At 38.5% G+C, this 17,293-nt stretch overlaps 1 protein-coding gene and 1 pseudogene across 1 annotated transcript in view; one reads left to right on the plus strand and one right to left on the minus strand.

Moving 5' to 3' along the window:
- Positions 1–17,293, plus strand: part of SCP2 (sterol carrier protein 2) — a 160,478-nt gene that overhangs the window by 23,023 nt on the left and 120,162 nt on the right. The window contains exons 2-5 of the mRNA XM_023549587.2: positions 558–612; positions 9,320–9,391; positions 12,817–12,948; positions 16,106–16,170. Coding sequence (XP_023405355.2) covers positions 558–612; positions 9,320–9,391; positions 12,817–12,948; positions 16,106–16,170 — 324 coding nt within the window. The remainder of the gene's footprint in view (positions 1–557; positions 613–9,319; positions 9,392–12,816; positions 12,949–16,105; positions 16,171–17,293) is intronic.
- On the minus strand, positions 2,438–3,549 carry LOC104846013 (developmental pluripotency-associated protein 4-like; annotated as a pseudogene).

Consider the following 17,293-nt stretch of genomic DNA (forward strand, 5'->3'; position numbering starts at 1 on the left):
TAGTTGTTTCCATTTCTTGGTTCTAAGTTACTCTTCTGTCCTTATCACTTGCCACTTGCCACTTTGCTCTTCAACCTCTGCCATATCAAATTATTTGCAGTTTCTGGGTCATGCCATATTTTCGCATGTCCTGGCCTTTACTCTAGAATTTCCTTCTCTTCCATTTGCCTGACTCCACTTCCGTAAGGACTTAGTTTAAATATCGATTCCTCTGGGAAGCCTTTCTTGTCCTCCCTCCAAGGCTGGATAGTTGTCTCTCCCAAATCGTTCTGTACTTTAGTCACTATACTGTAATTGTTTTCTGTTAGACTGGAAGCTCTTTGAGGGCAAAGACTTTTTTATTATTACTGTTATTACTGTGATCATCATCAGAGTCTAGGAACATGATAGGTACTTGATTTTTTTTTTAATTATATTTTTGGTTGTTGTTGCTGAGAATATACACAGACTCAGTATGTTTCTGTTTGAATGAATAGAAGAATGGATTTCTGTGATGCTCAGCTATGAAAACTCTAACTATACTTGTTCCTATTTATTATCTGTTTCTATATTTCTAGTTTGTGAAGCCTGGAGATAATTCAAGAGACTATCCTGACTTGGCAAAAGAAGCAGGTAATGTAGAACATTTAGATCTTTGAACATTCACAGTCTATTATATGGTCTGTCTTAATTTCATGAATGGAGCAGCCTTGGCAACCACAAAGTGGAGTCCAGTCAAGGAAAAAGAACCCAGTGCCTCACTAGAAAGGTGAGAGAGGAAAGAGTATGGGAGTTCTTAGCATGTAATAGCCAGAGCGGACAACAGCCTGTGTTTTTATGTGCTATCCACATGTTTGTCGGAACAGTAAAGGAATCTGTGGTAGACAAAAGTAGGGCTATTAAAGGGATGATTGTGTAGTATGTTCACCTCTGGAGTCTCAACAAAATTAATGTCTTCCTTTCTTGGAAAGGAGATAATTACGTTCAAATTGTGTTAAATACTATATATAATTTTTCTTCACCGAGCCAACATGGAGGATTCTTTTCTATCACTAGGCTATCAGTTACTGTCACTGACTCTGACTCATGATGACACCATATGTGTCAGAGTTGAGCTGAGCTCCATAAAGTTTTTTTGTTTGTTTGTTTAATCCTATTGAATTAAGAACATTATCTAATTTAATAATTTGCATGTCATATGGCCCCCTAAATACAGTGGATGAGTTATTTTACACATACAATTAAAGTCAATATATTGTGTTTATGATTGGGAGGAAACCTTAAACTTTTTAAATAGCAGAAATACACAAAACAGCTACAAGTGAAAATAACGCTGGGAAAGGGCCCTGTCTTGATCCTGGAGCCAAATCACAGAAATCTCAGAAAAATGTTTTCTACATTAAGGATCATATTTTGTTTTGTGAGGAAGAGAATAACTGCTTTCCTTTGGCTTAAATATTCAAGTTTGAAGTCACTAAACTTAAAAAGGAGCAGCTCCTAAAGTCAGTCAATATTCTAGGAGAAAAATCTAGCACAGAAGGAAACTTCAGTGATTTTATCTCTTCACTCAGTTCTTCACAATGCCCAGCTAAAGAGCTTCCCACTTAAAAGAGCTGCTGAAGCCATTTATACTCTGAAGTATAAGGGTAAGAAAACTTTGGTAGTATAGACTGTTTTTTTCACTTTATTAGCTGGAATGAACGGTAGTTTGTGAAAAGTCTTTCCAGTTTTAAACATCAGTGTCTTCTGTATCCCCAACCCAGCAAGCTGCAAGCAAAGTTGGGGGAGGGGGCTCCAGATCGCCAAGGGTAACTAACACCTGCAGTCTTCTCAGTCTGTGCATGCTGTCAGCAGGCACATGGGAGGATGTGGACTGAAGCTCAGCTGTTGGTAGTGCCATGGAGTCCATTGTGGTAACCTTTCAGTTACTAATTGCTGTCGTGGAAATGCTCCTTTCCCAGGTATTCTCTTCTCATTGAAGGCTTTTCATTTACACTTTGTTCCTCTAAACACATTTGCAGTACAACATATTGTCCTCCAGATGTGGAGGTGGAAAATTGCAGGCAGGTAAGAAGACGAGAACACTCTCCCCAGTTTTTTAGGGACCCAGACTTGTCCAGCATGAACTGCAGTTGAATCCAACTGTCTTAGGCTGGGTTCTCTAGAAAAGCAAAACCAGCAATGCGTATGAATATATACAGAGAGATTTATATTAAGGAAACAGCTCATGCAATTGTAGGGGTTGGAACATCCCAAGTCCTTGGATCAAGATAGAGTCCTTTCTGAATTCATGGAGCCGCAGAAGCTGGTGAACCCAAGATGAGCAGGTTGGGGAACAGGGATCCTGCTCACAGGTTGTGACAGTCGAGGAATCCCCAAGGTTGGCAGGCAAGACCTCAAGGTTTCTCCTGAGTCAGCTGCAGGGGATGGGGAACCCAAGATAGGCAGGTCGGGAAGCAGGACTCTTCCTTGCAGGCCGTTAAGATCTGCGAATCCCAAGATGGACAGGTAAGCTGCTAGCTCAAGTCCCAAGAACCAGAGGTCAAACAAGAGACAGCTGCTGGTTCCAGAACAAGCCAACAACCTTTGCAAGGCGAGCAGGAAAAGGAAGTAGACTGCGGAAGGCAGAGGGATGAAGGCCGAGGCTGTGGTGAGCTGCCACAGGCCCCACTCCTGCCAGTACCACTCAGCAGATTCCATCATGGGGGTGATCACATATCAGATTTCAACAGGAAAGTGATCATAACATTTTACAACTGCCAAAACACTGAGAATCATGGCCCAGCCAAGTGGACACACAATCTTAACCATCACACCAACCATCTGTGTTTGCAGGGAGACTTCTCCCACGCACCACACACCACTTGACACCGTCGGCCTTTTGTGGTGATTCCACTGTCTCCACCTTCCTAGCCCTGCCTGCAGTTCTTGTCCAGGAGGCCAACACAGACTGAAGTCATCACCACAACCATATTAACTCCCTCCAGGAGAGTAGATACAAGGACAAGTGCCCCTTCCTCAGGGAGAGAAGCCACTTCAGGAGGATCAGTCTCCTCAGAACACATCTTCATTCTCTCAGAACTCTCTAGAGGTGTTTTCCCCTTGTCCATACTTGATTTTCTTTTAAACTGTGCCTGAATCTTGGCATCCTTTGCTGTGGCAGGAATATTTTTTTGATTTGGGTAAGCATATTCACAGAGTTGCTTATATGCATCTAATTTCTGGCCTTTGGTGCTCAGCTTTAATTGATGGCACCAGGCCTGCACAACGTCTCAGTGAACCCGGTTAACTGGTGGCAGTTTAGAAGGTGATGGAAGAATTGGAATCTTCTTGGCAAGGTTTTTAGTTGTCATTGCATTGTGCGTTCTCTTGTGAACAGGAAGCTTTTTCTTCTTTAATAGTTCTTTTTCATTTGGTCACCTTAGCCGAGATTTTCAGTAAAGCTGATGTGCTTGGTTTGTTAGCAGCCCACTGTTCAGTTTCTGCTGACATGGGGTCACATTTGAGAGTCACATATTCTTCCCCTAGCTTCTCTGTGGAGTTCCACTGGGAAAGATTCCAGTCAGTCATTCCTCTGTGGCGTCTAACCCACCGCACACATTACCTGCCTTAACATAGCTAATGTTGTAAGGCACCAGAAAGACAGTAATTGAAATTCCCCGGCAGCGCAGATCCTCCTCTGGGTATATATCACCTTAATGTCCAGTCTCCTTGCCTTTTGCATTTTCTATAGTCAGAAAATTGAGGTTGATAAAAAAGAAAACCCTTCTCTGTAGAGTTTTCTGTGGTGGTTTTTTCAGAAGTAGATGCCGGGCCTTTGTTCTGAGGCACCTCTGGGTGGACTCCAACCACCAACCTTGTGATTAGCAGCAAGTTCATTAACCTTTTGTGCCACCCAGGGGCTCCAACACTAGTTCATGTGAGTAGATGAGGTGATGCAATTTGTTATTGTTTACTCTAGCGAGTGTTAGTGCTGATGAGCAAAGGGCTTGGACGAACACCAGTGAGCATCACTTAGTGTAGTCTGGAATGGAAAGAGAGAAGAGTCCACAGTGTGTGGGTTCTTGTTCTCCAGGTATCTTCAGAGACACACACTTGGCCAGACCGCAGCTGGCTAAACCGTGGATATGATTCCACCAGAAGATCCCATCTTCCATTGTTCATTCTCTCTCTGTCCTTCTTTCCCTCTCTTTCTCTTAAGAGAACAAGCATGAGAACTTCTTTGCATGGTGGAAATAGATGTTTTAAACTTAAGGCCAAGCAATCTAAGCTTTCGTGCCAGTTTTTTAGGACAGTGCTGGGAAATACCAACTTCCCAACACATGGAGACCTTAGGAGCTTCTTGGTCTTGTGGGAAGTGCTTAGACATGGCCTTCATCCAGGGAAGCTCCCTCATCCCTGCTAGCTCATTGCCAAGCAATCCAAAAAGAGTTATTGTGGTTATTCACTGGACTTTACAGCTTTTCTCCAGTACACATATATTTAGATTTTGTTGGTTAAGAGCTATGGCTGCTAACTACCAGCTGCTTCTTAGAAACCCTATTGGGGCAGTTCTACTCTGTCCTATAGGATTGCTATGAGTTGAAATCCACTTGACAGCAATGAGTTCGGTTTGGTTTTGGTTATACAGGGAATTGAAGGAGCTCTGGTGGAAGGTTTGTGGTTTGAACTCACCCAGCGGCTCTGCAGAAGTGGTGATCTGCTTCTGTAAAGATTACAGCCTAGGAAACACTATGGAGCAGTTCTGCGCAGTCACATGGGGTCCCTGTGAGTCGAAATTGACTCAACGGCACCTAACAAAACCTACAGGGATTCGGGAGTCTCTGGGTGGTACAAACAGTTGAGTGCTCAACTACTAGGTGAGAGGTTGGGAGTTTGAATCTACCCAGAGGCTCTTCTAGAGACAGGCCTGGCAGTCTGCTTCCAAAAGGTTACAACCTTGAAAACCCTAGAGTAGTTCTATTCTGCACACATGGGATCACCATGAGTCGGAATCGACTTAACGTCAACTAACAACATACAGGGAGTCAGAGCATCTCTGCCCTGGAAAAAGGAAGGTAAAGGAAATTTGACTAACTGCTGTTGGTTCTCAGGGTTGATACTTTTCATTTAATGTTCATCTTTTGTGTTGTTGGCTACATAATCCCCATATTTTCTGAAGTGGGAGATGCTTTAATAAGTACATTCTATATATTTTATATTTTTGTTCCATTTCTTTTATTTAATTAAGAAGTTTGAGGTTACTTTCTTCATATGTAAATATAATATTTTTATTTTAAAACAGTAACATTGAGGTTATGAAATTTGAAACTAAATGTGGGAATTAACTAGTAGCAAGAAACCCAGCTTGAATAACTCAGCTTACTAATTAATATTCCCTTCTTTTGCAATCAACATTAGGAAAATAAACTATTTAATAAAGAAACTTTTATGTAGAATAAACATTTTAAAACTTAGCTTTGCTCTTAAAAAATACCCCTTGGTTTTAATTATGTAGAGAAATGAGAAGTGTAAAAGGGTGACCCCACTCATATCTCACCCAAAGCACCTTCAGACTACCTCATTTACATTTAGTTCAACGTTTGTTCAGGCACAACTTGGGAGGAAGAAAAACCCCTGAAATTCTGTAAATGATCTTGCACTCTGCTGTCTCTGGACTCATTCATAGACTGGTGCTGAGGCAGGGCAGTCGGTTTCTCGGAGTAGATTTGCTGGTAGATCCAGAAGTCTTACCCTCTGCTTCTTCACACTGGTTAGAGAAGAGACTTCTACCATTTTCTTTCCCATATTTTCTAAATGTGTAGAATGGAGGGGAGCATTATATCCCTTACTTCCATTGTTCAGAGACTTCTACTCTTCACACATTCTTCCGTCCTCCATTCCCTCAGAAAGGCCTTTGTGCCTAAATACAGATGATGCTCAGTTGAGTGGTCCAGTAACACCATGTAACACTTTGAAATCATTTTAGGTAGTTAAGTTCTGTACTTTTGTCCTCTCATCTGTTTAACACTTTTATTAATAATTATTTTAATCTGAAGTATATGCAGAAAACCTGATGTTAGGAGAAAATGTTCAACAAATGTTTATTACTGAATGCATCGTGGGTGCTGGGCGTATCCAAAGGGGTATGATATTTCTAGGCTCTTATTATTTAGTAGGAAAAATAAAGCAAATTCACACATTAAGACAGTGTGAGACCATGAGGTACAATGTGCGGTTGGCATCTAGAGGAGGGGAAGAAACAAACAAAAAAGCCCAAACCCATTGCCGTCTAGTCAATTCTGACACATAGTGACCCTATAGGACAGTGGAACTGCCCCATAGGGTTTCCAAGGCTGTAGTCTTTATGGAGGGGCCTTGGTGATGTAGTGGTTAAAAGTCCAGCTACTAACCAAAAGGTCAGCAGTTCAAATCCACCAAGTGCTCCTTGGAAACCCTATGGGGGAGTTCTACTCTGTCCTGTAGGGTTGTTATGAATTGGAATGGACTCGACAGCAATGGGTTTTATCTTCATGGAAGCAGACTGCCATGTCTTTCTTCCATGGAGCAGCTGGTGGATTCGAACCATCGATGTCTTGGTTAGCAGCTGAGAAGGGGCAGAGCACAGGCTAAACCTTAAATTTTTAAAAAAACTCATTCTTTCCCCCTGATTATAAGAGCAGTGCATGTGTTTTATTGAAACACAGAATTGTATAATGATAAAAACATAATCCTCCTACCCAAACCTCGCTATTATTAACTTTGGTATATTCTATTTCCCTCTTGCCCCGTGGGATCATATACTATATGTAGTTTTTTTAACATTTTATTATGTTTTAAGTGAAAATTTACCCAGCAAATTAGTTTCCCATTCAACAATTCGTACACAGATTGTTCTGTGACATTGGTTGCTATCCCCGCAATATGTCAGCAGTCTCCCCATTTTCACCCTGCCTTCCCTGTTTCCATCCTTCCAGTTCCCCTGCCCCTCCTTGCCTTCTCATCCTTTCTTTTGGGCAAATGCTGCGTGTCTGGTCTTACATAGTTGATTGTTCTAAGGAGCACGTTCCTCACAGGCGTTACTGTTTATGTTATAGGTGGATGTATTATTTGGCTGAAAGGTGACCTCCAGAAGTGGCTTTATGACGTTCCAGGTTAAAAGGGTGTCTTAGGGCGATAGTCTTAGGGGTTCTTCAAGTCTATCAGTCCAGTAGTTCTGGTCTTTTTTTTTTTTTTTTTTATGAATTTGAGTTTTATTCTAAATTTTTCTCCCATTCTAATTGGACCTTTCTATTGTATTGCTGGTTAGAGTGGTCTGTAGTGGTAGCCAGGCACTATATATAGTTCTTTCTGTGGGCTACTTTCTTAAACTTCTTATTTTATCATCAGTATTTCTCTTGTCACTTAAAATTGTTTGAAAAAAAATTTTAATTGTTACACAATATTATATATCTATACCATAATTTTTGTTGGACATTTAGGTTGTTCACAACTTCTTTGTATTTTAGAAGAATTGTAATGAACCTCTTGCTAAATAAATATTTTTTCTCATCTCTGATCATTTTTGAGGACAGAGCCTAGAAGTAGAATCATTAAATCAGTATACATTTTTAAGGGTCTTGTCAAATTATTTTTCAGAGTGTTTCTACTTTTTAATTCTCATTAGCAGCATATGAGAATGCTCATTTTATCATAATTGCACCCATATTACTATGAGTAAAACATTTACTTTTTTGCTCATACGCTAAGCAGGAAAAGATAACTCATAGTCTGACCAAACCAATCCCATAGTCAGTTATATATCTTCATAAATTAAAAAAAAATTAGAGTAATACATTCATATGGTTAAAAACAGTGAGTACAGAACTCATTATAATTCCCAAACCTATGTGGCATAAGCGGTTTGTGATTAGCTGCTAACCTAAAGGTTGGCGGTTCAAAGCCATCCTGTAGCTCTGTGAGAGAAAGACCTGGTGAGTTGCTTCCATGAAGATTACAGCTAGGAAAACCCTATGCAGAGGTTTTAAAAACTGTTTTGGCTTTAGTCCTTTGAATGGTTATCTCCATATCTCTAAATGCTTATTCCACTACACTTATTCCAGTTTTTGAGTCAGTTTTAAAAAACCAAAAACCAAACCCATTGCCATTGAGTTGATTCTGACTCACAGTGACCCTATAGGACAGAGTAGAACTGCCCATTGACTGAGTTGGAATTGACTCCTTAGCAACTAACAGCAACAACATAGTTAGGTGTACAGTGTTAGGTTTCCGAGGAGCACCTGGTGGATTCGAACTGCTGACCTTTTGGTTAGCAGCTGTAGCACCTAACCACTATGCCACCAGGGTTTCCTAATCAGTTTTAGACATTATCTATTTGCATCTTCGTGTGGTAGATGAGGATTTAGCTCACACCTTCTCTCCAATCTCCACTTTCCTCTTGTTCCTGGTATACTCACGTAATTTGTCTAAGTTCCCCCACTAGGCATAGTCACTTACACATCCATGCTTAAAGCTCCATTTCTTGGTCTATAGACAGAATGATTTCTTGATCCTGGCTTTGTGAGATGAGCACATTAGTACTCCCACTCTTCTCTCTCTTTTCCTTCCCCTGATTCTAATTCATTTTGCCCCCTCCGTGTGTGGCAGAGACACAGAGGAGTAAGACAAGGGCCTTGCCGTTTAGGAGGTTTAATATGTTTATAGTTAGATGTAGGGATCCCTGGGTGGCATAAATGGTTAAGCACTCAACTGTTAGCCTGTAGGTGGGTGATTGAAACCCATCCAGAGAGGCCTTGGAAGATAGGCCCAGTGATCTCCTTCCAAAAGGTCACAGCCTTGAAAACCCAATGGAGCAGTTCTACTCTGCACACATGGGGTCGCCATGAGTTGGAATTGACTCCTCAGCAGCTAACAGCAACCACATAGTTAGTGTACAGTAAGGACAAAAAGTGGTAAGTATCAGAAAGGAGGCATGGAAAACTGTGGCAGTAGCACAGAGGAAGAAATGATTAGCCCTGAAAAGAAACCTTTGGTATGATTTGATGAACAATTTGGCATTTGAGTTGGACATAGACTATATAGAGATAGATTTATGCTGGGAAAATGCTAAACTTAATTTCTATCCACTTAAAGCAAATACTGGAAACCCTGGTGGTGTAGTGGTTAAGTGCTACGGCTGCTAACTAAAGGGGCGGCAGTTCAAATCCGCCAGGCACTCCTTGGAAACTCTATGGGGCAGTTCTGTTCTGTCCTGTAGGGTCGCTATGAGTCGGAATCAACTTGACGGCACTGGGTTTGGTTTGGTTTTGGTTTAAAGCAAATACTTAGAGCACTTTTTGATAAAATTCTTTTGTTTTTATAGGCCAGAAGGCTTTAGCTGATGCACAGATCCCTTATTCATCTGTGGAACAGGCATGTGTTGGATATGTTTACGGTATGTGGTAAACAATATGCACCCACTCCTCATCGACAAGGTTAGGTTCTAAAGACTAGGTCATTATGCAGAAATCGGCATTATGCAAAAATGAAGGATGACTGACTACATCATTATGTAACTGCCAAACCACTGAGAATCATGGCCCAGCCAAGGTGACACATAACCTTAACCATCACAGCCAGCGTTACTGTTGCCTCATACCTCAGCGTTTGTTACTCTCAGACGTATGTCATTAATGTGCAAAATAGCTGGGTAGTTGATTTTTTGATATCTTCATAATTGTGAAATGTTGGATAACGAGATAGTCGATAAGCAAGGAGTAGGTGTGTTCTAAAAATTATTCACCTAAATCTAGAAGCAGCTACGTAAACAACACAGGTATTTATGAATTTTAATTTTCGAACCTCAGGACTCTCAAAACCCATGGTTCACAATTTCCCTTATGTGGCAGCCTAGTTTAGTTTGTCATTATTGTCAAAATAGGAGATAAATTTAAAAACATTTTTAATATCTTTAAAAAAGAAGAAATTACCTATAGTTCTACCATGTAACGATAATTACTGTTCAGGAGATAAATTTTTGTTCTTTGTTATCTTAAAATATATATTTATTAACTTTTATGTAATAAATTTTTTTCATTAGACTTTTTCTGATTAGAAAAATAACATAACGATTGTTTTAAAAAAAAAGGAAAACACAAAAAAGCACAAGGAGAAATAAATTGCCTGTAATCCCATTATCTAGAGATTACCACCATTAGTTTTTTGGTATATATCCTTCAGTGTATGTATATGTGTGTGACTATGTATGCACAAGTTTCTCTTAAAGAAAATAGGGTCCTAGTATATGTTCTTTTTTGTAAACGGCTTTTCTCATTTTACTGTTGAACATTTCCTGTGTCATTAATTAAGCCGCCTTTTATGCCATCATTAACACTTTTCAATTAAGTTTTTTATTATTTTTGGAATAGATGATACATTTACATGGTTCAAAAATACAAAAGATGGGTGATTGTATAGTGGAAAGTCTCACTCTTACTCCTGTCTCCCTGTCTTGTGGCTCCCTCCCTACAGACAAGCAGTTTTACCAAATTCTAGTGTATCTGTCCAGAGGAAATTCATGCATGTACAAGCCAGTCCATGTGGATGTGTAATTTCTCTCTTCCCCTTTTGTTACATAAATTGTCACATAACATACACACTATTTCGTATCCTTTTTTTTTTTTTAATTATTCTTGATGACTATTCACCTTGGTCTTTTTTTTCTTTTCTTTTTTTAAATGACAGCATAGTGTACCACTGTATAGATGTGTGATAATTTGTTTAGCCCGTCTCCTTTTAGTGGATGTCCTGAGTCTTTTTACAACATTTAAAAAATAGTGATGTGTGTATATATATAAAAAAAGCTTTTGCAATTTTAACCATTTTTAAGTATACAATTCAATGACGTTAATTATATTCACCATGTTGTACAACCATCCCCACTACCATTTCCAAAAGTTTTATATCACCCCCAACAGAAACTCAGTATCTCTTAAGCAATACCTCCCAATCTGTCCCACCCCCTGTCCCTGGTAACCACTAATAAGCTTATCTCTATGCATTTGCCTATTTTTGATATTTCATGTAACTGGGATTGTACGATATTTGTCTTTTTCTATCTGACTTATTTTATTCAGCATAATGTTTTCATTATTTTTTTTTTTTGAAACCCTGGTGGCGTAGTGGTTAAGTGCTACGGCTGTTAACTAAGAGGTCAGCAGTTCGAATCCGCTAGGCGCTCCTTGGAAACTCTATGGGGCGCTTCTACTCTGTCCTGTAGAGTTGCTATGAGTCAGAATTGACTCGACGGCAGTGGGTTTAACGTTTTCAAGATTCTTTGATGTTGTAGCATAAAGAAAACTTCATTTCTCTTTATGACTGATTAATATTCCATTGTATGTATATACCACATTGTGTTAATTCATTCATTTGTTGAATACTTGAGCTGTTTGCCTTTTTTGACTATTATGCTTAATAATGCTACAGTGTTTTATAGCATTTTTGATGATTGCATGATATTCTCGTCTTGTGGATCTACTGCAGTTTATTTAGTTGTAGTAATGGTATCCTGTTCTTGGAAATTTTAAGTTATTTCTAATTTTTAGGTTTTATAAAAAGTTGCAGCAAACATTGCTATAGATGAATCTTGTTCATATCCATGATTATTTCCTTGAGGTCTCAAGAGAGCAAGAGTATTCTAGAAGGGAAATTTACTGGGTCAAAGGAATGCAAAATATATTTGTTGAAATGGAGATCCTGAACCCTGCTATTTTTCCTGAAGACCCCTAGAGAGCCTGTCCCTCCAGATATTCCTGTCATACTGCTTCAGCGTGTCTTACTTGGTGGTCATGTTGCTTGGAAGAGGGAGTCAGAAGTGTGCTCAACTCAGAGCACCATTTTCTTGGAATGCCCTGCCACATACGATCTTTTACAATTTTTGAAATTGTGGAATCTTTATATGAAAAGAAAATCAGGGCCTTTTAAATAATCAATTGGCAAAGTTTTAAAGATTTATGTCTGACAGTCAACGAAATATTGCTTCCTTTTTCATGTAGTCCTAGACAGATTGCATTGTTTGCTATTACCTGGTCATTTCTCTGTTATCTTACCTCTGTGTGTGTGGCTAATTGCCTCCATGAACAACTGTCTCCTTTGGCATGAGACCAGAAGAACTGGATGGTGCCTGGCTACCATTACTGAACATTTTCATGAGAGATTCCATAGAAGAATCCTGATCAAAAAGGGGAAAATGTAGAACAGAATTACAAATTCTCATGGACTTAAGACTTCCTGGGGTCATGAAGGTTGACTGTTGAAACTCTTGCCCTAAGATAATCTTCAAAACTTAAGCCCAGAATAACCCCTGAAGTCTTCTTAACACCAAGCAATATTTTAACTAGTAAAGAATTGTGCTCCTTTAAGATCTATCTATATGGGATCATATTGATAACAGCAACTTGTAAGATTAGATACGAACCTTAGGGAGCAGTGAATTTATGTTAATGGGGGAGGGGTAACTCAGAAAAGGAGGGTGAGAATGGTTACACAACTCGAAGAACGTAAAACTGTTGAATTGGTGTATGTTTTATTGTGTATAGTCTTGACAGCAACAGCAAAGTAAATAAAATTATATAAAAATAAAAATAAAAAAATTCACTTATATTTTATGACTTGAGAATTTTTTTATTTGCAGAGTAATTGATGCTTAATGCTAAAACTGTTTCTGCATAAGATGTCAATAGTGTATTTATTGTCCTGCCCATGTTGTATGCTAGGCAAAGGTATAAGACTGAGAAAACCATAATGGAGTATTATGTTGCAGTGCAGCTGCATAATTCCTGGGCTATGGGTATTAAAAATTTTTGTTTCCTTTCTATACAGGTGATTCTACCTGTGGGCAGAGGGCTATCTATCACAGTTTGGGACTGACTGGAATTCCTATAATCAATGTCAACAATAACTGTTCCACTGGTTCTACTGCTTTGTTCGTTGGTCGGCAGCTGGTTCAGGGAGGTGAGGAGTGCTTATTTGTTTAGTGTATTTAAATAAATGTAGGGTCATTGTCCCCTTTTAATCATTTTTCCACATAGTCATCGGACGGATTTCTTTATAATATATTTCTTGTCTTAGTTAACTAGTGCTGCCTTAACAGAATAACCAGAGGTGGGTAGCGCTGACTAACAGAAATTAATTTTCTCACAGTTCTAGTAGTAGAATGTCCAGGTCGGGTCCTGGGCCACGTGGATTCCTTCTGTGAGCCTCTCTCCTTGTTTCTGGCGTCTGCAGGCGATCCTTGGCATTCCTTTGCTTGTAGACAAGCCATCCATGCTGTCCGTCTTCTCACTGTGTGTGTCTCTGTGTCTATTCTCGTCTTTTTATAACTTAGAAATGATTACGTTTAGGATCCACCCTAAACTGCTATGACCTCATTAACACAATAAAAGAAAACCCTATTTCCAAATAGGATCACATTCATAGGTACAAAGGCCAGGAGTTCAGCACATTTTTTGGCAGGACCCAATTCAGTCCATCTTTTTAAGAAATCACAGGTTTATTGAGATACAATTCACATACCATAAGATTCACCCCTTTAAAATGTACAGTTCATTGGTTTTTAGTATAGTCAGAGAGTTGTGTAACCGTTACCACATCCAATTTTAGAACATTTTCATCATCCCCAAAAGAAACCCCATACCTATTAGCAGTCACTCTCCATTCTCCCTTCCTTCTAGCCCCTGTCAACTACTAATCTACTTTCTGACTCTAGGAATTTACTTATTCTGAACAATATAAGTGGAATCATACAATTTTGTATCTGGCTTCTTTCTCTTAGCATAATGTTTTCAAAGGTCATCCATGTTGTACCATGTATCAGTACTTTATTCCTTTTTATGCCCAAATAATATTTCATTGTATGGATATACCACATTTTATCTGTTTTTCAGTTGATGAACATTTGGGTTATTTCCACTTTTTGGCTGTTATGAATAATGCTGCTATGAACATTTGTGTACAATTTCTTTTGTGGCCATATGTTTTCAGTTCTTTTGGGTATAGATCATATTTTCAAATATTCCAGGATTTTTTTTAGGCCCTCTATTCTGTTGCACTGATTTTGGTGTTTGTCTTTCAGTATATATGTATATGTGTGAATATGTGTACATAACAATTTTCTCTTGAAATAGAATTCTAGTATATATACTTTTTGTAACCTGCTTTTCTCACTTTACTACCGAACATTTCCCATGTTATTAAGCCTTCTTTTATGCCATCATTAACATTTTTCAGTTAAATTTATTATTATTTTTAGAATAGGTAATACATTTATATAGCTCAAGGAACCCTGGTGGCACAGTGGTTAAACTCTTAGCTGTTAACTGGAAGGTTGGCGGCTTAAACCACCAGTTGTTCTGTGGGAAAAAGTCTGCTTCCATAAAGATTTATAGCCTTATTATGCTGAGTGAAATTAGTTGCAAAAGGACAAATATTGTATGAGACTGCTATTATAAGAATGCAAGAAATAGTTTAAACACAGAAGAAAATATTCTTTGGTGGTTATGAGGATGGGGAGGGAGGGAAGGAGGGAGAGGGGTATTGACTAATTAGATAGTAGACAAGAACTATTTTAGATGAAGGGAAAGACAACACAGAATACAGTAGAAATCGGCACAACTGGCCTAAACCAAAAGCAAGTAAGTTTCCTGAATAAGCCGAATGCTTCAAAGGCCAGCGTAGCAGGGGTGGGGGTCTGGGGACCGTGGTTTCAAGGGACATCTAGGTCGATTGGCATGATAAAATCTATTAAGGTAACATTCTGCATTCCACTTTGGTGAATGGTGTCTGGGGTCTCGAATGGTAGCAAGTGGCCATCTAAGATGCATCAATTGGTCTCAACCCACCTGGAGCAAAGGAGAATGAAGAACACCAAAGACACAAGGTAACTATGAGCGCAAGAGATAGAAAGGGCCACATGAACCAGTGACTACATCATCCTGAGACCGGACGAACTAGATGGTGCCCGGCTACAACCGATGACTGCCCTGACAGGGAACACAACAAAGAATCCCTGAGAGAGCAGGAGAACAGTAGGATGCAGACCTTAAATTCTCTTAAAAAGACCAGACTTAATGGTCTGACTGAGACTAGAAGGACCCTGGAGGTCATGGTCCCCAGACCTTCCGTTAGCCCAAGACAGGAACCATTCCCAAATTCCCAAAGCCAACTCTTCAGACAGCGATTGGACTGGACTATAAGATAGAAAATGATACTGGTGAGGAGTGAGCTTCTTGGGTCAAGTAGACACATGAGACTATGTGGGAAGCTCCTATCTGGAGGGGAGATGAGAAGGCACAGGGGGACAGAGTCCGGCTGGCTGAATGGACACTGGGAATACAGAGTGGAGAGAAAGAGTGTGCTGTCTTATTACGGGGAGAGCCGTATATAAATTTTTGTATGGGAGACTGACTTGATATATGAACTTTCACTTAAACAATAAAGAATGATCTCTTTAAAAAAAAAAAGATTTACAGCCTTGGAAACCGTGATTGGTGGTTCTATTCTGTCCTGTAGGATTGCTATGAGTTGGAATAGACTTGGCAGCAATGGGTTTGGGTTTTGTTTTTTACATAGTTCGAAAATACAAAAGATGGGTGATTGTTGATTACTGTTCCATTACCCAGTGTTCTCATTATTGGCGCTTTATAATGTCTTGCTGTTTAATAATGCCAGTGTCTCCTGTCATCTTTTTTTTTTTTTTAAGAAAAATGTTGTCAATTCCATTATATTTTTCTTTCAATTGAACTTTGATATCATCTTACAGGTGCCCCTTCTTTCCAAAAACATTCTATTGAGATTTTGATCCTGATCCTTTTCATTTTGTTTTAATTAACATTTTAAAATTCAGAATTAGGTGTTTGTTTCTCACTGAAACGTATTTCTGTATTAATAAAAAATTTAACATATTGAGAATCAAAAGAATTAAACACCTTGATTTTTCTTATCTAGAAGCATATCAATTTTTTTCTCTACTATTTTTTACTTATTAAAAATTTTGTAGGATTATATGTTTTTAATTTCATATAAATTATCATACTTGTTTAAATTCAAGTATTTAATGACATTTTATTTGGGGTATCTAGAAATTTGATTTTTTAAAAAACTTTCTTTTAAGGTGTGGCAGATTGTGTCTTCACTCTTGGGTTTGAGAAGATGGAGAAGGGAGCAGCTGGAATGAAAGTAAGTGTCTCTGTGTCTATTCTAGTCTTTTTATAACTCAGAAATGGTTAGGTGAGAACCAGGACTGTTGCTTTTAACTTCCCAGTGCAAAGGGCAAAGTAGGCATTTTATCCCCAGGTATTTAGAATGACAGATGCCAAGCTTTTATGAGTGTGTGTATGCATGTGCACAAGTGTTTGAAAACATATACAGATTTTTATAGCTACTTCTTAACATTTTCATGGCCTACGCTATGGGAGTGCTTGTCTTAAAAATGTTATTTTCCTTGTTGTAAAAGCCCTAGAAAATTGAAGAATAAAGAAAGAAATAGAGAAGAAGTAATCACCTGTAATGACAATCATCATTAATGATTTACTAATTTAACAAAAAAATAGTTGAGATTATGCTGTACATATAATTTGATATCCCTCATTTGTCATTTAACATTATAATTTTAGTATTATTTCATGTTAAAAATAACTTGTAAGTAAATTTTCGATGACTGCATTACAGTTTATCCCATGGCTGTATTGTAGTTTACTTAATGTTGCTCCTGTTTTGGGTGTTTAGATTATTCTTATCATTGTAAATTATACAGTGATGAACACGGAGCCCTGGTGACACAGTAGTTAAAAGCTAGGCTGCTAAAAAGGTCAGAAGTTCGAAACCACCAGTCACTCCTTGGAAACCCTATGGGGCAGGTCTACTCTTTACTATAGGATCGCCATGAGTCGAGTTCGACTTGATGGCAACAGGTTTTTGGTTTTTATGATAAACATAATTTCAATAGTATTTTTTTCATAACTTTTATTATTTTCTTAGGATAGATTCCAAAGTGGTATTATTCAGTAAATTATATGAGCTTTTTCTTTTAAAGAATGATGGTTTTATTACTTTGAAAAAAGGATATATGCTGGTTATGAAGAAACTCCAGCAATATGGGAATGTATAAAGAAGAAAAAAGAAGTCTCCCAATATCCCACTATTCTCCCAATATTCCACTATCGTTAGGATCTAGTGAGCAGTATGTTACGCATTTCTATATGTGTACTTCTAGATGAAAGGATAGAAATAATTTTAGATAAAAGGATCATATTTTATGTACTATTTTCAACAAAGGTGTTCGATTTAATTTTTCTCAAAT

This window comes from Loxodonta africana, chromosome 3 (assembly GCF_030014295.1).
Source record: "Loxodonta africana isolate mLoxAfr1 chromosome 3, mLoxAfr1.hap2, whole genome shotgun sequence".
In the NCBI taxonomy this organism is placed as follows: Eukaryota; Metazoa; Chordata; class Mammalia; order Proboscidea; family Elephantidae; genus Loxodonta; species Loxodonta africana.